A 27,850-nucleotide genomic window follows, 5' to 3' on the forward strand; every position below is an offset into this window, starting at 1 on the left:
GCATTTCACATATATCTGCAGGTTTACAGTAATAGTTCTCCCAAATGAAGTTTGTAAGCTCTTATGAAGTTTTAATGCCTTTTATGACACTGCTTGGCAGGCCTGCTGATTGACATTTCAAGCAAACGTGCAACTGGTTTGTCACTACCAGCCGAGAGCTGTTGGAAAGATGTGGCGAAGACTGCACTAAGGGGAGAAGGATAAACAGAAGATCATGGTTTATGGGAGATGGCACTTAAATGAACTTTTTTTATTCATCGTTTCCGTTTGGCATTAAATTTTAGCCATTTATCATATGTATTTTTCTGTTGTCCTTGTGTTATGTATGTTTGTATGTGTTTGAGTGAGCGAAGGTTTGGTTAAAAGCATGTAAGAGAACATTTAAAGGAGATGAATGTGTGAAAACCTCTATAAAATTCAGTTTGTTTTTAACCTGAAGAGTTTAGTCATTTCATATTTTCTTGACCCTCTCCACAAAGGTTTTTTTTTTCAGAAAGGGAGGGGGGGAAATTACAGACGACAGTTTGGTTACCAGGTACTATTTAGTAGTGTTTTTTTTAAAAAAAAACCTTTAATACCAGTTATATTAACTTTGTTTTTTATGCAATTATGAGTATCACAATTATTATCCATTGGGAGTTACTCTGTGTGTGTGTATATATATATAGAGAGAGATGGCCTGTTCACTCATAAAGGGAATGATTGTCTTTCTGGTCCAGCTGAAATATGATTTTTTTTTAAATGTATTAAAGGCAACATTAGAGATCAGAGTATGGGATGTTAACACATTGCTAAACCATCCAATCGCTGACCTACATGATGCCATCTGTGTCCAGCAAGCATCCAAGTGATTGGCTGATCCTCCATGTATAATCCTTGTTGTATCCATATATGTATTTGGAAAATAACACGTACTCAATATTATTATCAATGTTACTTCTGTCACTCTTAATACTTATTAACTACTCTTTAAGATGACTTTGCTGTATAGATAAACACTCATTCATCTTGACGTAACTGTTTCTCCTAATATGATCAATAAAAAATGATAAACATATCTGGAATAGTCGTATTATTGTCTAGTGCAATATTGTCTAATCACAGTCTGCTGTTTGACACTTAATTTGGACATTTTAGGAGAATCTCTGAGGTAATAAAAAAAAATTAATAATTGTTTTTGAATAGAATATTTTTCCTCTAAAGATGTCCTGATGGAAAAGCCTGATTTGATTAAATTGCATATTCTTTTTTTATTATTTATTTATTGCAAGTTCAACGATTTAGACCAAGAAAAAAAAAAGTGAAATACCGGTAGTTTATTGAAAAAAAAATCTCATTGACTCTTATTTTAAAATTAACGTGGCCAATTAAAATAAGCTTGGGTCACAATATTCAGCCAATCAGAAGCTCGTTGCCTGGCAGATTACACATGAATCGACTTTGAATTTGAACATGAACGGTTTTTTCGACGACCATCGTGGGAGATCGACTAAAACTGACAACAAACCAGGTGTGATAGAGACAAACCACTTAAATGGAAATTATTACGAATTATTAATTATTAGAACGTAACGTTCCAGCACATATTTAAAAGGAAAGTGCTTGTCTTTATCAATACTCACTGTGTAACTATTTTTGTAATAAATTAATGAAAAGGGTTAAACTGTCATTTAAATTATTATAAAGTATTTTTATACTTTAGTGTCTTACTGTTTAGTTTGGCTAGTTGTGCGGATCCGATTCATTCGTGAATGAAGTAAAGTGAGTTATTGAATCATTTACTCAACTGATTCATTCAAAACAATGGTTCATTCAGGAATGAAAAGTATTTAATATCAACTTCATATTTAAATGTTGTAAAAAAAGAAGAAGCAATGGTTCTGTTCGACTGAATGTCAGTTATGTATGGCATCGTGCCTGTTCTGATTTTATTTAAAAAAAAAATCAACAAATATAGGCCTCATATTGTGTAAATAATCCAGTATAGTCTTGGAAACAATTATTAAGTTCCCCACTTTACCCATAATATTTTTTTTGTAGGAAGTTGGAGTAAAATATAATGTACTTACCCTCACCACACCCTTCAAAAATGACAATATGAGTCTGTAAATTTGGTGTCTCTGTCCATGTAAGGTTAACGTTAGTCTCAGGTGGATGCATTCGTGGAGTTCAAGTTTGTCAAGCAAAGAGGACTTGAGATGAGTCATGATGACTGGCACCTCAAAATAGGTAAGTAGGGGGATCAATTAACCAAATTAAGTGTGGCTGCATAAGTTTCAGTAAAGCCCCAAGCTGAGGCTGTCAAATCACTTTACCATGTTCACATTTCCTTGGGGTTGGCATTCTCCTGCAGGGAACGTGTTGAAATTATATTAATTAATTTAGACTGAACAAAGCAGTTCAAACATAGCAGTTTAGTTAAACGTTTATTTTAGTAGGGAGGTTACTTTAAGGCATCATAAGCACAGATAGACAATAGAGTGGTTTGGTTTGTTAGTCTTTGCATGCATGCTGAAACAGATGAAATTGTTGAAACCGTTAAATTAGGTGATTTGTTTACATAATATATATATATACTTTGTAAAGAGTAGAAAAAGATCTATTGACAAATACAGTTTTTCTTTCATTACACGAACACAGCAGCCATAGCCTACACAGCATTACAGCAGGTCTACCTAATTCTCTGACATACTAAATTTATTCAAATATCAACTTCAAAAGTCATAAAGCATTAAACATGAAGATTGTAAAAACCAAATACAAAAGTGACAAATGTGTGGTAGTTCAGTTTGAGTTATGCACAACATCTATAAAGTACCATAACAGTGTTTATACATCATTAATATCATGTTAATAACAATTAAATCTAAATTATGTCGTTAGTGCTTATTAATTATACATGCCCATATATCTAATGAAGTCAACATATTGTACTGATAATTAAACACTTGAAAACAGAACATTCATCACAATTTTTTATGATGTAATCACAGAAAAATGTAGCGTAACCAGAATTAAATACTATATGATTATAAACAAAACATATATCAGAACTCCCTAAAATCCCACTTTTTTATGAAACACAACTCCTTTAGGCATATTTAATGAAAAGAATGGTCTAAAAATTTATCAAGGTTCCCAGTTTGTCTATTCCTAGAGTACACTACATGGTTACGATCATGATCAACATGGGTAAAGGGTAAGTTCACCCAAAAATAAAAATGATGTCATTAATGACTCACCCTCATGTCGTTCCAAACCCATAAGACCTCCGTTCATCTTCGAAACACAGTTTAAGATATTTTAGATTTATTTTGATAAATAAGTCACACCTGACTATGAGTCGCAGGACCAGCCAAACTATGAAAAAAAGTGACTTATATTCCCGGAAAATACGGTAATAAAAACAAGTAGTCCTTGTGACATCAGAGGGTCAGTTAGAATTTGTTGAAGCATCGAAAATACATTTGTGAAGACAATGCTGAATAAAGTCATAATTTTAGTTACTTTTGGACCCAAATGTATTTTCGATGCTTCAACAAATTCTAACTGACCCTCTGATGTCACATGGACTACTTTGATGATATTTTTCTTACCTTTCTGGACATGAACAGTATACCATACACACAGCTTCAATGGAGGCACTGAGAGCTCTCGGACTAAATCTAAAATATCTTAAACTGTGTTCCGAAGATGAACGGAGGGGGGTCTTATGGGTTTGGAACGACATGAGGGTGAGTCATTAATGACATTATTTAAATTTTTGGGTGAACTAACCCTTTAAGGATATATAAATGTGTGCATGTATGTATAAAATCGCACCCTTCAATCATGCATGAAAACACTTTATACCAAAAACCCTTCAAACAATAATTGTGAAATAAATACGTTATTTTTTAAATAATTGCTAACCTGTAATTCTGCATAACACATAAAGTCAACTTGACTGTTCAATTGAATAAACAATTAAACGCACCCATATGAAGATCTGAAATTATTGGCAGTATCTTCAGATTTCAGGGTGCAGTACCATTTGAAGCAGATAACTGCTATAACTTCTACACGATTATGTCCAAATAATATAGCTATAATGTACTGTTGAGGTAAAGTGAAAGTATATCCTATTCAACCCACAGAAACAAATTACACAACAGCATCAGTTCCTTGTTAATGTGTTTCCCTTCATGTAACTTTGGCTTCCAAAAGCTTACCTAATGGAAAACTCAAATATAACAAAATGCTCTTAGTGCACTACCAGCATTATGTTGTTCTATAAGAAAAACTACAGGTGAAATAACATTTCAAAATGTCAGAATTTGCAGTGTCTAATGGCATTCAACAGATCTGTTACTTCACTGTCTTCTTATGATTGCATTAAAAATATAAAGAACAGCATTCTTCCCTGGAGTTTAGATTAAAATGCACTTTGTGTTTTGGCAGCATGGCAAGACAGACAGGAAGTGTAAGTTGAGAGAGAAACATGGGAAAGGGAAAACCAAAGAGATGCAGTATGGAGGAAAAGAAAGATAAAAGTAGAAGAAATATATTGTCAAAGACAGAGAAGAGAGTCATTTGTAAGATAAAGAACGCGAGGAAAAAGTTAGAGTTAGAGAAAAAAATACTAGGGAAGATTAATGATGCATGCATACAGAAATGTCATGTTGGAGAATTTCTTCAACCAGTCTGGGCCACCTAAAGAGAAAGAGAAATTCTATGTTAATTGTACATGTGCGAATATGCGCACATTAGATGATGAACAAAATAAATTCACAATCACGAGAATAAAAACATTTTCTGTATTTACTAAAAAAAACTAAAATAATACTGTTTGAAATGCTGTTTTTACCTGGGAAATGGTGACCCCAGTTAGTTTCTCAATGGTTTCAGGCAGTCTGGTCATGATGTCAAGCACTTCACCCGTCAGCTTGGCTGCACCAATCTCTGAACCTCCACTGGAAACCATGGTGACCTTATTGGTAGCTGACAGGGGCTTACTGATCTCCTCTGCCATCTAACGGACAGAAAGAACACCATTTACAAACAATGTAAGACATCAACAAACTGCTTTTTGCTCCAAACAGGATTATCTCTAGCAAGAGTCTTATTTTTGCAGTGCAATGCATTATTTTTCTGTATTGCCAACAGCCAAGAAAAAAACCCCCATTACAAATACATCTCACCAGTGGCAGTTTCTCCAGCAACATGTCCACCATTGCTCCTTCCTTGTAGTGCTGGAAGGCCTCAGCCTTCTTGGCCATCTGCTCAGCTTCTGCACGACCTTTAGCCTCCACAGCGTATGCTTCAGCCTCTCCTCTCATCTGCAGAGACACAGTTCTAGTGTAACACAAACTGTTTTGTTTTGAATATAGCTGATGATGGCTAATCACTTACTTTGATAGATTCGGCCTCCGCTTCTGCCTCCATGATTAGCTGAAGACTGTTGCAGAGCACAAAATGGCCAGATGCATATGTTTTTAAAGGTGAGTGATTTTAAAATACTTTCTCCTATCCAAACTTAATCCAATCTGAGACATTGTTTGCAATTCTATATGATTTCATTAATGTGGAAATTAAACACTTAAGACAAAAACAATTGGTGAATGTTTGTAGGAAAACAACCTCCATGTTATGTTGCATTTTAAAACAAACAGGAAGCTGAGAGCACTGAAGAAGCATCCATCTCACCGTTCTGCTTCGGCCAGTTTCTCCAGCCGGTATCGTTCGGCATCGGCTGGTTTCTTGACTTTGGCCTCCAGCTCTTTCTCCTTGCGTGTGATCTCCTGTTGCTGAAGCGTGATTTGCTGCGAGCGCTCCACCACCAACACCTGCATCTTCTCCTCCTCGATCCGCTGCTTGGTCTTTGCCACCTAATGCGACCGTCAGAGGAGGATGAAGATTTACGGATTAAATGTAAGTAACTGAAAAAAAAGACCCACAAATGCATGTCACACAGTTATGTTTATTAAATCGGTATAACTATTAACGGAACAGTTCATCCAAGTATGCATTTCTTTCTTTTGTTGAACACAATAAAGGTATTTTACTTTGTTGATGGACCAGTTATGGCTTCCGTTGACTTCCATTGTATTTTTTTTTTCTTCCATACGATGGTGGTCAATTGGAACCAAAACTGTTGGTTACAAATATTTTTCAAAATGACTTTTTGTGTTCCACAGAATAAAGAAAGTCACACCAGTTTGAAACGACATAGGAAGGGAGTAAATTAAGACAGAATTATACGAGAACCCCAAGGATTCATTATGGAAAGTCAAGAAATAATTTCACAATGTTGAAGATCACCTATAGGTTTGGTTGTGGTTTTACCTGGAGCTGATAGGCCATTTCAGACTCAGCTTTTTTGGTGAAGACCTCAATGTCATAGACAGCCTTCTTCAGCTCGTAGTCTCTCTGAGCCTTGGCCATCTCGATCTCATTCATGTACTGAGCAGATACTTTCTCCTGTATAGCATTGGCCTCCTACAGAAAGAAGAAATGAGAGACACATTAACAAAAACACTGAATAAAAGACTGTGTTTGCAACAGTGTATTTGCAATGGCTCACCCTGATCACTGCATCTCTTTTGTTCATGGCTTCCCCAATACGAGCATCCTTCTGCACTTGTGCTGTACGGGCCTTTCCCAAAGAGTGCAGGTAATCCTGAAAGAGAAAACCTTGATTCACCACTCACACAGATTCATTTTTGTAGACATTTACAGCTTTTGAAACATTAGTGATAAAGACACTTTGTTTTTGCCGCTAACATTGCTTGAAAAAAAAAAAAAAGGATTTTCCTTTTCAAAATTTAATGAATCATGCAATTTGACTTATTGAGGTTAGCGGTAGTCATTTTATTGGAATTTGTTATTTAATTTAACGCCCAGAAAAAAAATCATATCTTAATCCCCGATTATCATCGGCTCTGCTTGTTTGCGAACTCTATGCTAATTTGCACAGCTGTTGGCAGACTGCAGTGGTCATTATGAAAACACGCTGACTCCATCTATGTTCTTTAATTCATGCGTTGTCAGTAAATCATCTGCAGAACTTTCCTTTCCCATCAACACTTTTTATGGGATTGCACGCTCACGCTAATTTGCCTTGTTTAGCCAGTTTGGCCCTAGGTTCGATAAACACAACTATACAAATGGGGCTAACAGACCTGGTCATCGTGAACGTCTTTGAGTGTGTAGCTGACCACGCTGATGCCCATGTTGACAAGGTCAGACGAAGCCACCTTGAACACCTGCTCAGAAAACTTCTTTCTGTCTTTGTAGATCTCCTAAAGAACAAACACAAAACACACCATGCTCAGTGTCCATATACTATGCCGAGGACTGGAAGTGCAGATTTTGAACACTATATCTATTTTGACTGCTATTTGTGATGTTGCAGAGTGCAGTACGTTTGCAAGATGGGCATTTTCTCTGTGCACATGTCTGTTTACCTCCACGGTCAGGTGAGCAATGATGGCTCTCTGGTGACCCTCCAGTGTTTCCAAGGCAATGTGGGCAATCTCACCCTCTGACTTTCCCAGAAACATTTGACATGCTGCAGCCAACATCTGTTTATTTTGCCCTTGAATCTTCATCTGTCAGAGAGAGAAGGTTCAGTTTAACCACATAACAATTGATGATTTGTTTTTACAGAAAATTGGATAAAGTATTTCATAAAAGAAAGAATAGCACAGTAATCTGGGGGGGGGGGGGGGGGGGGGTATTAAATGACAAAAACGCTTTCTTAAACCCTATAAAAAATGTTTACTGCATATTAGCGAGATAGTTAACCTGCGCGATTCCAGTGACAGAGATGGGCACTCCATGACGTGTGTAGACTTTATCACTCTTAACATTCAGCGTAAGTGTGTTCAAAGAGATCCTGATATGGAAAAAAAGAGAAAAGGCTGAGATTTGTTTATGTAAACTATGCATACACATATATACAAACACACAGAGCAGATAATACCTTTGTATCTGCTGAATGCATGGGAAAACAAACACTCTCCCACCAGAGATCATGACTGGCGGTGAGCGGCAGAAACCTGAGGCAGGGGTTAGATCACATATCTGAATGGGTTTTCATGATTTCTACTGAAAATATCTCTCTATAAACATATTTCTGTTATGTTTAGTCTTACCTGACACCACCATTGCTTCATTTGGACCGCAAGTGTAAAACATTTTCACACTACGGAGAAACCAGAGAAATGAAAGTAGAGGAACACTGTTAAAATCTTTTTAGAATGATATGCATTGGAAAAAGCAATCACTGTGGATTATTGTTTTTATATATCACATAACAACAACTATTTTATTCTGTTATTAATCAGTTTAAAAATAAATCTCCATTCTCATTGCAATATTCAGTATGGCACACTTTGCATAACTACTAATTAATCCCAAGAGGCTGTAGGCCACAAAGACATATATATCTATGTAATATATTTTTATATAAATATGTTTATGCAAGAACATATAGACGTATATGTAAGTACACAACATGCCAAAACGTCAAATGTGTAAATATCTTTAGATATGGGTCAAAAATACTCAAATATAAAGTCAAATTAAATCTATTAAAAATAAAATATATTAAAAACTAATTTAACTCTGTTGAAATCGAATTCTATATTCTACATAAAATATGTATTTATATTTACATTAAATAATGCACAGTATTTTACAATCTGCATTATAAACCCACTAATGCCTTCAAGTAGTAGTATCGATTGACTGATGTATTTTCCGCTTCTCTGAAATGGTAGGCTTGTGGTTGCTCGTTAAATCATTAAATAAATCCCCTATATAAGAATATATAAGAATCCCCCTGAAAAAGCATCCAAGTCGCTGATCCAAGTCCGTTTAACTTATTAAAGGGTCCTAAGCGTGGCACACGGTAAAACACGAGCATATCTCTTAGATTTAATATTATTATTTTTTTATTATTATTATTAATATTGAGTAATATTGCTTTTTTTTGCACGGTGGATATGAAAATGGTGCGCAGCGCGCACTAGGAGGTGCCCTATGACATTAGTAGCCTATAACAATATTAAATCAAGAACATTTTGCCTGTTATCTCAGCCTACTGATGCAACATCATCAGACTGTATTTTCCAGGTATACTTAAAGGTAAAAATTGCGAAATAACAGGTAAACACAATAACGGCGTCTACGAATTCGCAATATTGTATCGACCAGTAAAATAGATTAATCCAGTGTTTACATCCAGCACGTCATGACAACGTCAAAGCCTCCGGAACAGACTGCAAAGAAAACGGGAAAAATATTGTCAGAAAAACTCTTACCGTTTAGGTGAATGGCCAGAAAATATGAATCGACTTGATAATAGCACGATATCTGTGCTCTTTTGAAAACGGTGTAAGATAAAGAAGCAGCAGGCTGTAAGAAGCAGCGTGTGTTAGTGATGGCGCCCCGCCCGGATGACGTCACATCACACAGGCCGACTGGCGCCATCACGAGGAGCAGTTCAACGCTATCACAGGAGCTCCGTGGCCTAGGATAAACAAATTGAAATCAGTTTCAGATGCCGTTTGCGGTACTGGATGTACAGGAACGAGTTATTTGATGAATCCCATGCATTAAGATTAACTATAAAAAACTTTACTCATTTTCAATTTAAATGCAGCTGTCATAATGACATTTAAACATTGCTTAATACATGCATGGATTTGAATACCTTTGTGAATTGTATATCTGTGTGTCATTAGCTAAAAAAATGTATGTCATATAATTGTAAATAGTATGCACTGGATTTAAATGCATTTATATAAAAGAATACAGCTAATGTTTTACCTTGACAGGGATATGATTTGCAGAGCATTTACTGGTTGCTATGCAATTGATCTGGGATTTTGGAAGGTAGGATCACCTGTATCTTGGCGATTCTGAAAATACTGTGCAAACGGCAATGTACAGTTTAACTTATTTTATTGGTTGAATGAAACATAAACAATTGACACTGCCTTTCTGTTTTGCAGCTTCTCGGTGAGAAGATATGCAGGATATTCTCCTCCTCCTCCTCATGTTTGGTGCCAAAGTCTGGATATTGCCTCCTGCCAGCTTCATGCTGTAAAAATCTGATTTTTATCCAATATCCAAAGTTATTCCAACTTATTATGAAGTGAACATTTTTGTAGCCAAGGGACAGATGGTAAGAAAAAACTTAGAAGCAGAAAATTAAGAAAGGAACAGTTTATTTCATAATCCTATTTGTGTAAATGGAAACATACTTGTTTTTATAACAAGCCAGAAGCAATGAGAACATTTTGCTTCTTTACAATATATGGCATTGAACACCTTGAAGCTTGTAGAGGCAATACAGTTAGCCTGTATCAGTTCACAGATCAGTTGAGCTTAAATATCAAGGTTATACAGGTTATACAACATTAGAAAAACATGACAGTGAACATGAATCAAATGAGGGGGAAATGATGTATCACAGTTGTTTAAATGTTTGTGAGGAAGCTCATTCATGAACCCTTAATTGTTAACAGTAGTGGTGTAAACTGACCAGATTTTCCTATTGGCCTCTTATCAGTAAAAGCTTCCTAATCATGTGAACAGGTTGACTATATCACTGTGATCTGGGACACTTTTTGGATGCTACAGACAGATGACTGAATAAGTCTTCAAGAAGACTAAGATTTCATTTTTTACTTTCATTTGACGAATTTTAGCTTACTATAATAATGATTCTGTCTTGTTTTCTGATGCCTTGTTAAACAGCGTGACTATGAAAAATTCATCCAACACTGAGGACAGGCTTCTCTCCAGTGTGAATTCTCATTCTTCTTGTGACTCTGAAGGATGGTTGTTGAATGAGATACATCCCACACTGATGGCAATCGTCTTCCAGGTCCTTCTAATTTCTAAAATCAACATTAAAAGATCACTATAAATAAATCTCTACAAGGACAATAAAGATAAGATAGCCAAAGTAATTGATTTGCACCACAATTTAATAGCAGATGGGTCTTTTTTTATGTTTGATATAATAAGTTTAAATCTTTCATGATTATTGATTATTAATGATGATTATTAAATCTTAAATATTATTAATTAATATTTATCTGTCACAATTCCATTAAATCTGGTAAGAGTTTAGATGCATTTTGCTAAACATGTTAGACGCAATTGTTCAACATTTGCAAAACATTTTTGTTTAGTTAGAATACAAGGTTACTTTTGGATGTTGTAGAAATGTTGTAAAGAATGTTGTAGTTATGTCATCAGCCAGCAGGAGATAACCAGCCTAAATAAGAAATAAGTGTTCGTGAGAATAGGAAAAACACAAATGGAGCTTTGACACACTAAAGAATTTTGCTGAAATTTTTTTTTTAGAGAATCAGAAAGAGAATGAGTTTGTGACGTGTACTAGTGACGTCAGTACCGTCGCTGGCCAATGTACTTCACACGTTCTTCACCCGTCAGTAATTCTCATAGCATTCCTCATAGTGTCCACTAGAGGACAGAGTGCGATTACGACCATAAACTGTATGGTTACGACCTGAAAAGGGAACCCAAAACATTTCGATCACCATCTGGTGGCTAGCTCCAGGTAAACGAATGGGACGTGAGCCAAACTACAAATTCAAATTATACTTCAAATCACTGATTCTTGAGAAATGGGACAAAACAGGGTGCAAAGTTGAAAAAAATCAAACCTTTTACTAAGACAAATGAAACTACATGTATGTATCTTATAGGTCTACTTAGCTACTGAGCAATGCTTTGATGCAACCTCCCAACTTTTCTCTTTTTCATCAAAATGTGCTTTTTATCTTGGACTGTAATATAATTTCAGCTTTATCTTTAACAGCAATCAAGATGTGTTTGAACATTTCAAAACACATTCTAATGTTAGCAGACACATTACACTTTAACATGAGACCAACAATTCCTCAACAAATATAAAATATTATAATTAAAAATTATCAAAATATTCAACTGACGGAGTTGATGAAAATGAGAATTTGTTGTCATTATAACTATTTAATATATTGAATCAATCTGTTACTGTATTAAAACAAAAACAACATACAGTGAGTATGTTATTGTTTATAAAAGATTCACATTATTATTATTTTTTTTTTCGTATCTTTGGAGCTCAAATGATCTGTTTTCTCATCTCAGAACAGTCTGCTGTGCATCTGTTATGGTATCATGGTAACATTTAAAAATAGTTGTATAAACAAATAAAACCATTAGTTGTTAGTATTTACATTCACCAGCATCTTAATATTCACATTTAAACATCTTAACAAATTGTCAGAATATGTTTAATCAAGTGTTATGTTTTCCCTCATCCTTATGGTACCTAAATCCTATGTTTCCTCAGCCCAAACCCTGCTAGAAGTGATGACTATCAATCCACCAAAGCTATCAGGTCACATATTTAGTACGTATACATTAGTAGAAAAATTAAACACTATTTTATATTTAATATAATTATAAAAATTACTTGAAACCACAAAATATGATGACTTCACATTGAATGTTGACATAATCATTGGCTTGTTACTACCTTCAGACATACAAATGACAGTGCTGACAAATTTGGCATTTACTTCACAAAACGAATGGAGTTCATGTAGTAGCCATTTAAAATTTTTTTATTGATTCTAGATACTAATATAATTTCCTTCAAGAGAATAAAAATATCTAAATTTTCCCCCCAGAAATTGGCTGATAGTGTTGATGTATCATAGTTGTGACAGAGGAAATGTTAACATTAGGATATCAAATATTCGAAAGTGATGTGACATACAAGCAAGTATGGTGACCCATTTGTGCTCTGCATGTAACCCATCCAAAGTGAACACACACACACAGCAGTGAACACACACACAGGGAACATCATTTATGCTGCAGCACCCAGGGGCAGTTGGGGTTCAGTGACTTGCTCAAGGGCATCTCAGTCATGGTATTGAGGATGGAGAAAGCACTGTACATTCACTCCCCCCACCTACAAATTCGGCCGGCCCGAGACTCAAACTCACAATCTTTTGGATTACAAGTTCAAATCTCTAACCAATAGGCCACGACTTCCCCATTCTAAAACTATAAAACTAACCGGAGCCTGTCTGACACTGCTGTACTCTGCAGAGATGGATTGTGGCAAGGGGTCCTTTAGAATGACAGCTGCCCCTGATATTCCCTGATTTTCTTTCTTTTTTTTTAATGAATATCTGACAGTGTTGAAAAAAAGTGGGGTCAAAAATGTTAAACCTTTAAAACACAGGTGTCACAAGCTTGCTTTGATATGAGATATTATTAAGTGTTGCCTTTGATATATATATATATATATATATACAAATTACATCATTAAAAAAACTTTTTATCCATTTTATAGCATATGAATGATTGAACCCTTTTCTGTTGACACACTGTTTTAGAAGTAGTGAGAAGACAATAAGTGTCATAGATCTGATACAATAATCATACAATTAAATTGAACAGGATAATTGTCTTAAATACGTTCTATTATTAATCTCCCCTAACATTTACAGAAAATTTAAACCTATTAGCAGTTACAATTGATGTTTTTTTCCCATGTCTCAAGAATCAGTGAAATACATTTCCATCATGACAACTCTCGGAGGGAGTGTCATGTATAATGTACATGACAATGTTAATGAATTTGTTCAGAATAGATCTGATATGCTGCTCCTGCTGTGGCAGAGTACATTAACAATCGCAATAACATTGATTATTGAATAATTAGGTAAATATAATTCCTTGATTTACCTTTGTAAAGAAATCTCATTGCTTTCTGCTGTCTTCACCGACAACATCTTAACCTCACTGCTAGATGCCGCTTAAAATTACACAGTGCACCTTTAACTTACAGTATATTGCCTCAGAAGAATCACTTCCACAAGCTCTCACAAAATGTGGCTAATTGTTGGTGTCTGGAAACCCAAATCCCCCCCCCCCCCCCAAAAAAAAAAAAATTCACTATAAGATAATAAATTACCGTTTGCATTTCAAAATTGTCAGTGACACACACTCTCATTTCCATACCAACTTCTATAAAGGAGAGGTTTATTTTTATACTGAATACATAATACGAATAAGCTTTAGAATGTCACATGCACGAAATGGCACATTATGTGTTTATCCCTTCAGCTCAGGACTCATGAGAACTGCATTACACAAGGCTCCAAAACAACACTCCTGCTTGGTCAGTTGAGTCGAGATGAGATTGGTTGTAGTTGCAGTATAAAATGGAGGAGTGTGGGAGAGATAAAGAGGCATGTGTGGGTGGATGGATGAATGGAGCGCTGAAGGTTAAAGCTTGGATTCCTCTGTTCTTTATTGGACAAAATAAAATATAAGTCCTCAAATGAACTCAAAGTGCAGTGACTGTAATGTCACAGCATGATCAGCCTCAAAACACAAACATATGTCTGTCTGGCATGTTATTGGGTCTCTCAGTTTAGTCTTCCAGCTCAGCTCTGACCGCTGAGAAACTGGAGACAAGAAGTGTCAAACATCACTGGACCCTTCTGACTTAAACTGTATGGACAAAAAACAATACAAATATATATATATAAAAACATTTTTATAAAGCAAATGATTTATTTAGCAAAAGGTTGGGTTTTGGGTTAACAGTATTTTTTATTTAATTTTTTAGGTTTTTGCAAAGAGCTACACAGATTTGTACAGCTAAATAGGCTTTATATAGGCTAAACGCGACTGCTCTTCATAACACATCGTGAGACAAATAATCCGGAAATTAACGACAGCGTCCGAGCAAAGCCGATCTTAAAGTATCTTTAAAACGAAATCAGCCGAAGCCTTCCAGATAACGCCTATTTGTAAAACAGAAGTGTCTTTCTTTGGCAGATTGGGGGCGATGAAGAAGGGTTGGTAAATAGGAGGAAGAACAAAGACATACTTCTAAACCATATTTCTTTTATTTAGCGTGTCAATCCTTATGCTGATTCGGATACCACATACAGAGGTAATTACAGCACTTCTTTGTAAGATTTTGAGAGGTTTTTTTTAACTGGATGCTTTTTCACAAGACAACATAAATAATAGGGCTTAAATGATCCAGTTTGTCGTTTACCGCGTTTTAACTTTATTCTCAGATACTAGTTTTTAGGATTACCAGATGATTTAGGGCGTTTCTTGTTAATGTGTTAATGTGAGGCAAGAAACAGTTCGCGTCGGGACATCTTTCAAATTTTAATAGCACCGTTATAATTAATGCATAATTATAGCATGTGAGGGGAAAAACCTTTTGGGACAATTGTTAGACAACTGTAGGCTATTTAAACGCATGCTTTAGATTTATATGGACATGCACTTGTTCATTCTATTGCTTATTTTGCTCGCTGTATTAGAGCAGATTCTTATATAATGACTGTAGCGTGGTCTGTCAGTGCAGATGAAGTGGCCGTGTTGGTAACATGAGAAAATATTGATTCATAGTTCATTGGCGATTGATGCTTCTTCCTGAATGGGACATAAAATACTGTTCACCCATGACATGTTTTCTATGGCTGGTGCACGCTCGTGACTTTATTAACACCACGCCGCTGAGCGCTATAGCCTACTGTATCCTATATAACCACAATGTTTCGCGACGCATCAGTTCTTTACGTAACAGAACCGACAGACCGTTTTCATCACGGTTTTTGAACGTCTCTTCATTATCTCTCTAAATAAGAAAGCACCAGTCGTCGCGTTTTTGCTCTCGGCTACATAACCTGCTTTTGTGGGCGTAAGAAAAGGAAAACGCGAATGCATGGTAATGGGTATAGATATGAATCCAAATTGATTTGGGGTTTAATTGGGTCCTCGGGGTCTTCTCGGTGGGACAGTTCCAGCAGAGCAATGCGACACACCCTTGTCGCATCAGCGGGTTAATGTGGAAAGAAAAGGCGGCTAGCGCAACGCTCCCTCACGACTGAAAACCGCCGATATATGATGTTAACCCTATAATTCTCGACACGACAGCGAATTTCGTGTTTATACAGACGCAATCCTTTATGAAAGATGGATTAATTGGTTGGTTAATTAGTGTCATTGTGATTCATCATCTGAGTCAGCGATTTAACATCCGAGCGCTATATGAACAGACATCCACTCAATTAGCCTCACATAATCCCACATTTATTTCATTATTTTTTAGACCTAATGTCCCACATTTATTTCATTATTTTTTAGTCCTAATGTTAATCTTACGCTGTTTTAGATAATAAATCAGCATGCCTTAATTTCAAGTGCATTTATAAACCAAACAGAAGTATTAATAAATATGCTTTGTTATGAAAGCGAGTGTAAATCAAGTGGAAGTGGAGCAGATGCATTTCTGTTTTTCACGCTGAGGCTCAGAGGTTTGATTCAATAGGCTACGAGACTTTGGCAAAGGACTAGAGCAAAGCAGACTGTCTCTCTCTCTTTCTCTCTCCCTTTCTTGAAGGATTTTGCCACAATAAATGCGTTTGCAAAAAAATACATTTTCTAGTTACCTCCAATGACAGTGTTTGGTGAACACTTTTATGTTCGACAAATGTTGGCCTCAACCTGTCAGTTGAGATGTCTGTAAAAGATAATGCTTAAACCTCATGAGGAGGTGAGAGAGACAGATTTGAGCTCTAAATTTCTTGGGGTTTTGGCAGAAATGGCACGGTCAGCTGCCTTCAGCCTGCATGGTCTGGGCAAGCCCTTCTGCCAGAAACTGGATGTCATGGCATTATGGTTAGTGTCCATTACAGACATCCAATCACCTCTCTTTGTCAGATCTACTGTATCTGTAGAGACATCAGACTGTCAGGCTGCTGTACAGCTTGACATTAAAGCAATATTTGGTCTCGTTTCATGTGCATGGGAGGATTCATTTGGCATTAATGATTCAAGATTAGGCTTTCAGTTAGATAACTATCCTATTTTACTCTTTCAAGTCTTGTAGGTTATGAATTCATCTAATTTGAATTCAATTTAAATGCAGAACATCATTCTAATGTGCCGAACATTAATAAATTGTGTATTTTATGCATCGTGTTAGTTGCAATTTAGTGTTATTTCTTCATATATCTTTCCAGATAGGAGTTTTGGTTGTTCATGTTGTGTTTTACTGTTCACACTTGCATTTGTTTTTTTCGCACAGACATCCATAGCTAAAATGGGCATCACATGTGTGGCGGTCATTAGCACCCTCCTGTGCTCAGGTAACTGTTTGAAAAACACATTTCTTTAACGTTGGTTTAACATATAGCAGACATAGCTTTTCATTTACATAGGTTCCTAAATTGTTTAATTTAACAAGGGTTACATTTGCAGCATAATTTATCTTAAGATGTTAAAGTGCAAAGTTGGCAGTTTGACATGGCAGCATTCCTAATCGTCCTTTTATATTGTTAGTGCTGCAGAGAAGGAAAACCTGCACACTCTTGCACCCGATAAAACTTATTCACTATTAACTCTTAGGTGTTTTTTTGTTGTTGTCAGCAAAAATGCATTTATTTTTAGGGCCAAGCAGGAAATGCTCCGTTGTGTTTGAGTATGTATACTGTACATCTAAATAAAAATAGAGAGATTTGTCTCCTTTTTATTGTTCTTCATCCTTTAGAACTGCTGATTCCAAAGTCCAAAGGAGATTCAGCTGGTTAGAGCTATAAGGGCAAATCCTTTGCAATTTTGCAGCAGTCATATAGACAAGCTAAATTTGATCTGTCACTTGAGCAAAAACAAATTCTCATATTGCCAGTGACATTCCGAGCAGTATATGTTGTTGAATAGCATTTACTGTTACAGATAACTTTGATATTATATAATATTATAAAACTCAAATTAATTAAACCAATGCTGCATCACTGATTGGAAAAGATAATAAAAATATACTTTTCTACTCACATCATTTTGTCAGCCACAGTGATTTCAAGAGGTGAATAGTTTCAATAAGAGTCACTCAGAGGGATATGTGCTGTTTAACTTCAGTTTATTGTATTTATGTGTATTGTAGCCTGTATTAATGAACACAACACCTAGATATATTGGATCTGAAATGTTTTGTTTGCCTTTATTGTACTTGTATTTACCTGTTTCATTGTTTTTTACAGTTTGGTCATCAACCATTAAAGGTAATGTTTCTTAAATTATTATAATAATTTGTACATTATTAGAAAGATTAAAGAATCTCGATTGGCATCTGTAGTTCTATTAAGAACCTTTAAAACCACGGAACTTTTCCATTTCATAAAAGGTTCTTTATAGTGAAAAGTATATTGGATTTTTAAAATGTTCTACACACACACACACACACACATACACACACACACACACACACACACACACACACACACACACACACACACACACACACACACACATTCTTTTAAAAACTGTTCACTGAAAGTTTTATACTTATATAAATATAAATTCTATATATTTTTTTTCAAATGTATGGTTTTCAGTCTCCCACATATAACGGATCAGTTCTTTTCCTCACTCTGCAGCTAAAGATGAACACCGCACTGCTTTCTTTGGAGAGGATGTTCATATTCCAGTGCCAGCTTTAGACACAACTGAGGTGTTGTTCAAGCCAAGGTTGGATCCGCTGTCAGAGCGGGTTCTCCTGCGAGACGGGAAAATTCTGGACTCCAGAGCTAAACTGAACGTGCACATCAGCCAACTGATCCTGGAGGATGTGGGCGAGGAGGATGAGGGCACATACGTGGTGAAGAACTCTGCAGCCCCAGCTGATGTCAGGCGAATCATTCTCATAGTTAGAGGTAGAAGTTACAATACCACTATATGAATACTTGCTCAGTTCATTATCTCATTATAGACTGACGGCAGGATAGAGTTCACTCAGCAAAAGGCTTTCTAAAAGGATGAACAGCTATTATGGTCAGTACATGTTATGAATCCATCTATCAATTAAAACTAATTAAGATTTTTTGATGTTTTTGTAGGAAGTCTCTTAGGTTTCAGCAAGGCAGCATTAATTGGATCAGTGAAATATTACTGAAATGTAAAACTGTGTTTTACTTTAATATATTGTAAATAATGTATTCCTGTGATCAAACACAATTACACTTACTTCAGCAATTACACATTAAATTGATCAAGATTGACAGTACAGACATATTATAAAAGATTTCTCTATCAAATAAATGTAACAGATGTATCAAAGAATCCTGAAAATCTTGATTGAATTATTCAGAATGATTAATATACTTTTGTTTCTTAGTGTGTAGTCAAAGAAGCAGCACAGTTAGCAGCGGTTGTTTAATTTCATAATTCAGCTAGATGACTCTAGCTTTAATGTGTTTTTAATCTGTTTTTCTTCTAGACTGTGCACTAGAGACTGTGGTGAAATATGGAGAGGTGTATCATATCCCAATCAACCCTTCGATTGGACCATACACCCTTGAGTTCAGGCCTGGAGCTCACACTCCAGTTAACCAGACCACAGAGGTGCCGCCTGTGCTGCTTCTCAACCAGACCGGCATCCCCACGCAAGAGTACGAGGACCGCCTCACCGTGGGCGAGAAGAGGGTCAACCTCCTTTTGGTGACAGGAGCCGATGAGGGCAGCTACACAGTCGTGGACAGTGATGAAAAAGTCCGATTGAGAGCCTGCCTTAATGTGAAAGGTAAAAAAAACAAATCAGTGTTTTTGAGTACATTAAATGAGGTGACTGTTTCAGTATTTGATAGATGACAAAGCCTTATGTTCGGTTCGTTCACCAAAATGATTCGTTCAGATTCATTCACTGATTCGTTCAGTGACCATTTCTTCATATTACACAAAATATGCCAGCAGGTGGCGCAAAAGAGTGTCTTATGTGTTATGTCTTAAGTCAACAAACGTAGTCACTTGTGACAAAAACTGATTTGGATTTTTTAAAATGTGTGCATAAACGCATTCAATATATAAAGTCTAAATAAGTTGTTCAGATGAACAAAGCACAAGGTTTTCTTGCATAATTAACATTTAAATTGTTTGGTCAGACGGTTCATATATTATATATTCACATTCATAAATCGGGGATTAAACGTGGAGTTATGATCTGTATGCTAAATATGAAAACAAGCGTATGTGCACAGTACCTATAACTGCGTTTTGCGAGATTGACATGACCCGGTTTACTCTCATTCATTTCGTTCACAAACGAGATAAGCTATGTACCAGTTAATTTCATTCACAAGTGAGGGTTCATTCAACTCGTTCACGAATGATAAGATCTCTCGATCTCGTTCAGACTCATGAAACTCTTTGAGTGAAGGGCGTATTCGTTCATTACATTCAACAAATCACATGCTCCGTCACATGTCATACTCGAAAGCTATTGGCTCGAGGTTGAGTAACTCTTTGACAGGATGAAACCGTTAACAGAGCTACCCGGTTCACCGAGCTGTGCATGAGCTGCTAATAGTGCCGCGCTGCTGTGGAAGGAGGAACTTCAGTGAACGAGAAATATGAGACAGTGAACGAGAACGAAACATTTACCTAAAAGATTCGTTCAAAAAGAACGATTCGTTCACGAACAACACATCACTAGTGACTAATGTGTCGCAGTCTTAAAATAGTATAAAAGCACAAAAAGGGAAGTGGAAGAAGAAGTAACAAAGGGAAGACAGAGAATAAAGGCTCACAAAATAGGATACATGATCTACACATACTCAGACTTTAGACTATCAGTAATAATTTTGGTCCACATTGCAGCTTATTCTGACCAAGAACCATCCACTTATACAGAAAAAGACCAAATAATCATATAAAGTGAAAACCTCAATTTAATGTGACATTTTGGCAGGATCAATCTAAAATCAACTGAAAAGAACAGATAATGAGTACTAGCGCACGGGTGGTGATACAGTATTGACGTTCTAGTGTCTCTACATCAAATAATTTCTTGAGTCTTACAATTAAAGTAAAACATCCGCTGGTTATTGAAGGAATAAACCATGAGTCTTTGCATTGCAATTTTTTTTAATAATCAAAAAAATAATAAAAAGTAGTAAAAAGACGCCAGTGCTTAATTAATACTTATTATTACCAATAGTAATAAGATAAAAACCATATTATATTATATTATATTATATTATATTATATTATATTATATTATATTATATTATATTATATTATATTATATTATATTATATTATCTACAATAATTTAAATTAATTTATTAATTAATAATTATAATTAACAATAATGTTATATTATAGTAATGTTATTAACAATATATTAATATGTATAATTATGTCAAGTATTATAATTTATTAGTATTACTGTTGGCTGTTTGTTGGTGCGTGTGTGTAAACGTATATAATATATAATATTCTAAATATATTTTTATATATTAGTTGTATATAATATTACTTATAAATTGTGTGTGTGTATATATATATATATATATATATATATATATATAAAATATTAAATTGTGTTTATATAATATTATATATTACACAATAATAGAGCAAAATTATATAATTATGTATTATTATTAATATTATTAAAAAAAAAATAATAATCTGATCTATCAATTTTGCCAAGTATTATAATTCATTATTACTGTTGGTGGTTTGCAGGTACATAGCAATTTTGTGCATTAATTCAACGTTCAATAATAATAATAATAATAATAATAATATGTTTGATTTTTATAGTGCCTTTTCAAGAAACCAAGGACGTTTCACAAAATAATACAAGCAGTTGGCAAAAGAAAAAAGTGTATAACCTTTCCTTTCCATATCACAGACCACCAGATCTTTGAGCACCTGAATTATGGTGAAACCTTGAAGATCAAGCTTCACGTGGACCACACCAAAGTCAAAATGGTCTACATCCCAGACATTGACCACAAGGAACGACTCATCATGGACCAGGGGGAGCTGACGGCACCTGTCGACTCTGTTCTCGATGGTCGAGCGTCTGTGGAAGGATCCATGTTCTACCTGAAGAAGGTCAAAGTCGGTGACATGGGTGTCTTTCGTGTGATGGACTCTTTCGGCTTCCGCATAGCTGACGTCTACCTTCACGTGCAGCGTGAGTAGAGAATTTAAGAAGTTACTGTTGACTGAGTTTGGATCTGGCTTCAATAACTTTCACTCTGAGGTCTGTGCACCCATGATCCTCTTTTCTCTCATAACAGCCTATAAGCTGCCACAGCTCTACGTGGCGATCATCTCCTTGCTGTCTCTGCTTGCGTTCCTGCTGTTGGTGTGTCTGCTGTCCTGTCTGATCAAGGTTCACCGTCGGGCGGAGAGAGCACGTAAGATCGCCCTAATCGCCCAACAGGCTGGCAAGGGCGACGGAGAGGCGTTCAGACAGGTAAAACCAAAAATCTCCTGACTTCTGACACCAGAGAAGTATAATATAGCATATACAGTGAAGGTTGTGAAATACACTGCAGTTCAAAAATTGTAGGTTTTACCCTCTTTTTACTTTTATCAGACAAAACGGTTTGTATCATGTTGTTGTAGCCTCAGGAAAACGTCCCCTTTTGTTTTGCAAATCCTTCCCTTTTCCAACAGCAAAGCAATCCAGTCTTGCCAGTTACCTGTTATCACCCATCAGTCAATACAAATATGTGACCCTAGAGTAAAAAACAGTCTTAAGTCACTGGGGTGTATCTTAAGCAATAGCCAAAAAAACATTGTGTGGGTCATAATTATCGATTTTTCTTTTATGCCAAAAATCTTTAGAATATTAAGTAAAGATCATGTTCCATGAAGATATTTTATATTAAATACATCTAAACTTAATTTTTGATTAGTAATATGCATTGCTTAGAATTCATTTCGATAAATTCAAAGGCAATTTTCTCAGTATTTAGATTTTTTTGCACCATCAGATTCCAGATTTTGAAATAGTTGTATCTCGGCCAAATTTTGTCCGATCCTATTAAACCATACATTAATGGAAAGCTTGTTTATTCAGTTATTATCTCAATTTGGGTCACATATAATCTGACTGTTTGTGTCGGAGTATAAAGTGAGATTGAAAGTGTGTTTTCAATGAGTTTCACCCAAACACATTTATTTGAAAGAGGTTTCGTGGTGGTTAGTTTAACAGTTCATCTGCGTTGCATTTCTCCCTCCTAAAGGACCGTCTGATGGAGTTCCTGCTGGGTGAGAGAGCTTTGTGTTCTGCTGTGGTATTTTCCTGTAGTGCTAAGCTGATGAATCTGTATTGGTGTTGTGTTAGCGCAGCAGGGGTCCCAAAGGCCTTCTGTCACTCTTAATGACTGTGTATCTGTCCATGACTCCCTTCATTTTCCTCTCAGACCTCCTGAGATGGGTAACTTCAGGTGTATTGCACTGATCTTAGTTTGAACTCTTAACATAAATAGGTATAAAGGTACATACACCTGTGTGTTAAAGCTTTTGCCGTGCTTAAACACACATGCACATATACAATCTATATGGAGAGGTAAATATGAATCTATGTGTATGTGTGTATATGTGTGCTGTTTATATGCTGCTCTGTGAATGTGTAAATATGGTTGGCAGTGATTAATAGAGTCACTTATATGTTAATAATGTTTCTATTTTAATTATATTCTGCATATACAGAATTATTTAGAATAATTCTTGTTATGTAATTAATAAAGGTTTGTCTTTCACATTTTAATGTTTAGCTTTGTGAGTAAGACACAAAATAGTTGCAAGGTTATGTTCAGAATGGAATACTAGCGTACTGCATATGCATATATATATAGATTTAAACTGCATATTTATGTGATACAGCTCAATAAACAATGACCAGTAGTATGTTACATTGCTGTCACGTGACTTTATTGTTTACTTCGTGTTTTCAATATACATGTTATGTATATTTAAAAAAAACTAAAAATAACGAGTGAAGGGATAGAAAATTTGCATACTTCACAATAGACTTGTCACGTGACTAGGGATGTAACGATTCAGTCAACTCATGATTTGATTCGTGATTTTGATTTCACGATTCGATTTGATTAACAAAATTAGATTTAAGACAAATTATAAATGCAGATTCACTCTCTGCCAGCAGGCGGAGCTTAAACCGTTTCCTTGGTTTCTGCTGTAAACAGCAGCACTGCACTTATCAACTTTAATATGCCAAAAATACCATCTAAACTTAACACGTAAAATAAATATCATGCAATAAGGATAAATGTTGTGTGGTTCGCAAAAAGCTCGACCATTTTAATTGTTCAGACATTCTAATAATGGTCTTTGAAACATAACATTTTTCTACATCTCATTTTTATTTATGTATTTTTTTTTTTAACCTGTTTACTTGCTTGTTTCTTTATTTTATCAAAAAATTGTTTAACTTAAAATGTAATCTCAAGCATTTCAAGTATTTGGCCATTCTGAGAGTGGTCCTGATATAATACATTATTTCACTTGCTTCTTTCATTTTATAATTTATCTGCATCTTACATTTATTTATTTATTTATAAGCTCAACTATTTCAAGTGATCAGTCATTCTGAGTGCGACTAGATTGATTCCTTTACGGTGTTCAGTTTACTCTATTAATATTTTACACACTTAAGATGCATGTTGTGTAACCCGATCAGGATCTGCTGACTTTTGTGCTGCTCCTCTCACAATTGTTCCTGTCAAATGAAAGGTGTTGTATTCTGTCAGCTCTCATGCTGTGTTGCCTTTTTAATTTCAATACTGTCTGTAGAAACATTTGGCTTTTAATTCATTCATTTAATTCATCATTAGTCACAAAGTCATCATTAGGCTACTAATATCAGATTTCAAGCCTGTGTCTTCTAGTATACTGTGACACTGCACTGTACACTATACAAAACACTAGTTAAAGTAGTATGCTAGTATGCTATTCTGAATATAGCCACTAGATTCTAGCAATTAATCATTTGCCAACCCAGTGAAATTCATGTTGTCTGTGTGTTTGTCTGTAACCTTATTGTGTTTACTCTCAAAGGTGGGTTTAACAATATGCTGTTACTGTATATGTTTTGTGACACTGTGAAGGGCCAGACACAGACACTGATGAGCAGAGCTGTAGCGTTTTAAACAAACAACAATATGCCGACTTCATCAGAATCATTCATATAATTTGTTCAATGCATCATCCAGTTTTCACAATGTTACAGTATACAGTACAGTACAGTCCATGTGCAGAATATTTATTCTGGATCTGCTGATTATTTCTCAGGCTGTTTTCACACTCGGTTTGATTGGTTCGTCTGAACCTGAGTTCATTTCATACAGCATTTCAACATTGCATTATTAACTGGTCTCCAAACTGTGATAAGTTTGCATTAGATGTCTGCTGCTGGCGTTATAACAGCTCAGAAGGAGAAGGAGCTTAAATGGAAAGCAATATTCTCCTCATTTGTTGCTGTCATATTTTAGTTCCTTTGATTTTCACTTGCAGATTTTAATGTTACATGCATCGTGTCATAGCAAGAGAAGCAAAGAATGTAAAATACTGATGCAAAATGACTGATGCATTATAAGATGAATGCCGATAAATCAGGCCACTTTTTTCATATTTAGAGAATTTTCACAATTCACTCTACTATCAAAAGCAGTTCACTTCAATTTTCCCATTTTCAAGTAAAACCGTTCATGTGTTGAAAACCGTTTTCACACCCAACAAACCAAACTTGTCAAATGGACTCTGGTTCAAACCACATGCTCTGGTATGAAAAAGCCCTTGATATGATTTTTGTGAGCCCATCCTCAGCACAGAATGCTAATTCACATGTGAAATGATGTTTTTCAGGTGGTACATGAGGTTTATACTAGATTTTCAGAGGAGCCCACTTTACAGTCCACATGGGAGAACAACACCGAGAGCACAGAAGTTGAGATCAAAGTAGGAAATATATTTTTTCCTTTGGAGTTGGTTTGCCGTGACATGATTTTAAAGGGATAGTTCGAAAATTCGCTCATTGTCATTGTATCCTTGCAAATCAAGGTTATTAAAAAAAACATTAAAATATTTTGTTAAAGCTAAAAATATATATAAATATTAGAAAATGGACTTAAATGAAAATTAAATGCAAACAAGAGATATTGCCTTCAAAATAAATTTAAAGTTGAATTAAAAATTTGCTGACTGGAAATAAAAACTAAAACTGAGATCAAATTAAACCAAGTAATATTTAACAAGAAGTTAGTAAAATGACAACAGCACAATTTCTTTTTTTAAACTAAAACGAATATAATAACTGAATATATACAAATAAAAGATGATGCAAAACAATAATAAAAGCTATAATAGTATATAAATAATACTAAAAAAACAAACCCATATGCTGTTATTTTTAATCACGACATTTGAAATATTTAAATGTTTGTTAAAAATGTAAGAATTGCTATGCTGCTTGTGCAGCAGCTGGTCATAGTTCAGACCAAAAAAAAAATGAATTAAATAATAAAAAGATAAAAAAAACATAAAGATAAGCAAATTAAATAATGATTTCATTTTCAGTGATTGTATTTTGTTTGGAAATTTTTTTTTTTTTAGCATTTATTATTTAAGTAATCATCTTACAATTATTTGTTTATATTTAACTCTTAGGGTCTGGAGGTATCAAAACCAGGTCAGTACCAGGCTCTCCAGTCTGAGAAGAACTTCTCAGAGATGAACGACTCAGGCGTGGAGTTCAACTCGTCTGCGCTTCCTCTGGACAGTGACACAGATGTCCCCGACTATCTGGCCTCTCAGAAGTTCCTGCTGGAGTCCGAAACTCTCGCTGGCGTCCCGCCGGCCATCTCTGAGGGCGACCACAGTGCCACTCGTACCCCTGATTCCCTTCTGAGCGCCAGCCCCGTCGTCCAACCCAAATCTGCGCCTCAGATAGATGGCGACTTAATCGGCGTGACCACACCTGAAGAAACGACCAAAGCGGATGATTTGGATGCGAAGACGAGCAAAGATCCTTCACCAAATTCTGAGAAAGCTCTGGATCCAAGTAATGGAACCACAACCTGAGCACTTCAAAGAAAATTGAGTCGCACTGACAGGTGTGGCCATGTTTCATTCACTACATCTCACCGTTTGACGTCTAAAATGACACTTCATCTCGCTTGGATTGATCTGTGGCATAACAAATGGTTTTTTGATTAAGCAAAAATCCTGATCCGATAAGAAAAAAACTAATCTAAGAGAAGACAACAAAACTCACACAAAAAAAATAAAATTTGAAAAACATCAGTCCTGCACTATGCATGCTTTTGAATTACTGAGGACTAGTATGAAGCCAAGTGCTATATTAGAGTGACCATGTAGTGCATGTGAAGACGAAAACACATGTGTAAGACTTAATACTTTTTTTATTTTACCAAGCAATGCAACAAGAACTAGAACTTTCACCAGAGAGTCAAACTGCCTGAAACTCCAAGGAAGTGTCAAGCAACATATGAAGCAGGTTGCATTGGATCTTACATCGACAAAATGCCAGATTTTGAGAATTTCTTCATTTGTCAATTCAAAGTAGGATTCATTCCAAGATCAAACATGTTTCCCCAGCGCTTCACCTGGTATGAATGCTTTCTCTTGACTGTCTGCAGTCACCACCGGCTTTGAAGTGCTTTACTGATGATCCTTGCCAATGGTAAACTAAACACCTCGATGAATCAGGTCCGCATGGATGACAGGTGTCTGATACGGTGGCTTACCACTGTAAACAGGATCAGCTGGCTGTGGTGAAGGGTTTTGGCCCTGGTTCAGAGGAACCCCTCTGAAGGAACGGCTTGTCTCAGCAGTTATAGATGCTGATTCTGCTGGAGTGTCTCCACAACTTGGGCCTTTCCACTGATCTCTTTTCTAGCGCTTCTGATGCGATCCTTTATTCATACTCATTTGAATATATTTCATAGCAGGTTTTAGCT

General features: G+C 35.7%; 2 protein-coding genes across 2 annotated transcripts; one reads left to right on the forward strand and one right to left on the reverse strand.

Moving 5' to 3' along the window:
• Nucleotides 1–3,983: 3,983 nt before the first annotated feature.
• Nucleotides 3,984–9,461, reverse strand: LOC132145025 (flotillin-1-like). The gene is made up of 13 exons (XM_059555715.1): nucleotides 9,306–9,461; nucleotides 8,136–8,183; nucleotides 7,964–8,039; nucleotides 7,786–7,876; nucleotides 7,446–7,589; nucleotides 7,161–7,280; nucleotides 6,563–6,658; nucleotides 6,325–6,477; nucleotides 5,686–5,867; nucleotides 5,392–5,437; nucleotides 5,181–5,318; nucleotides 4,847–5,011; nucleotides 3,984–4,692 (listed from the first exon to the last, which is right to left on the reverse strand). The coding sequence occupies exons 2-13, from the start codon at nucleotides 8,176–8,178 to the stop codon at nucleotides 4,675–4,677; spliced, it is 1,272 nt and encodes a 423-aa protein (XP_059411698.1). The 5' UTR covers nucleotides 8,179–8,183; nucleotides 9,306–9,461; the 3' UTR covers nucleotides 3,984–4,674.
• A 7,897-nt stretch (nucleotides 9,462–17,358) lies between these two features.
• Nucleotides 17,359–27,486, forward strand: LOC132144847 (uncharacterized). Its single transcript, XM_059555413.1, has 7 exons — nucleotides 17,359–17,389; nucleotides 18,489–18,764; nucleotides 19,328–19,630; nucleotides 21,745–22,032; nucleotides 22,139–22,317; nucleotides 25,737–25,829; nucleotides 26,538–27,486. The coding sequence occupies exons 1-7, from the start codon at nucleotides 17,359–17,361 to the stop codon at nucleotides 26,949–26,951; spliced, it is 1,584 nt and encodes a 527-aa protein (XP_059411396.1). The 3' UTR covers nucleotides 26,952–27,486.
• The last annotated feature ends 364 nt before the right edge of the window (nucleotides 27,487–27,850 follow it).

The sequence above is a fragment of the Carassius carassius genome, chromosome 8, assembly GCF_963082965.1.
Source record: "Carassius carassius chromosome 8, fCarCar2.1, whole genome shotgun sequence".
Classification (NCBI taxonomy): Eukaryota; Metazoa; Chordata; class Actinopteri; order Cypriniformes; family Cyprinidae; genus Carassius; species Carassius carassius.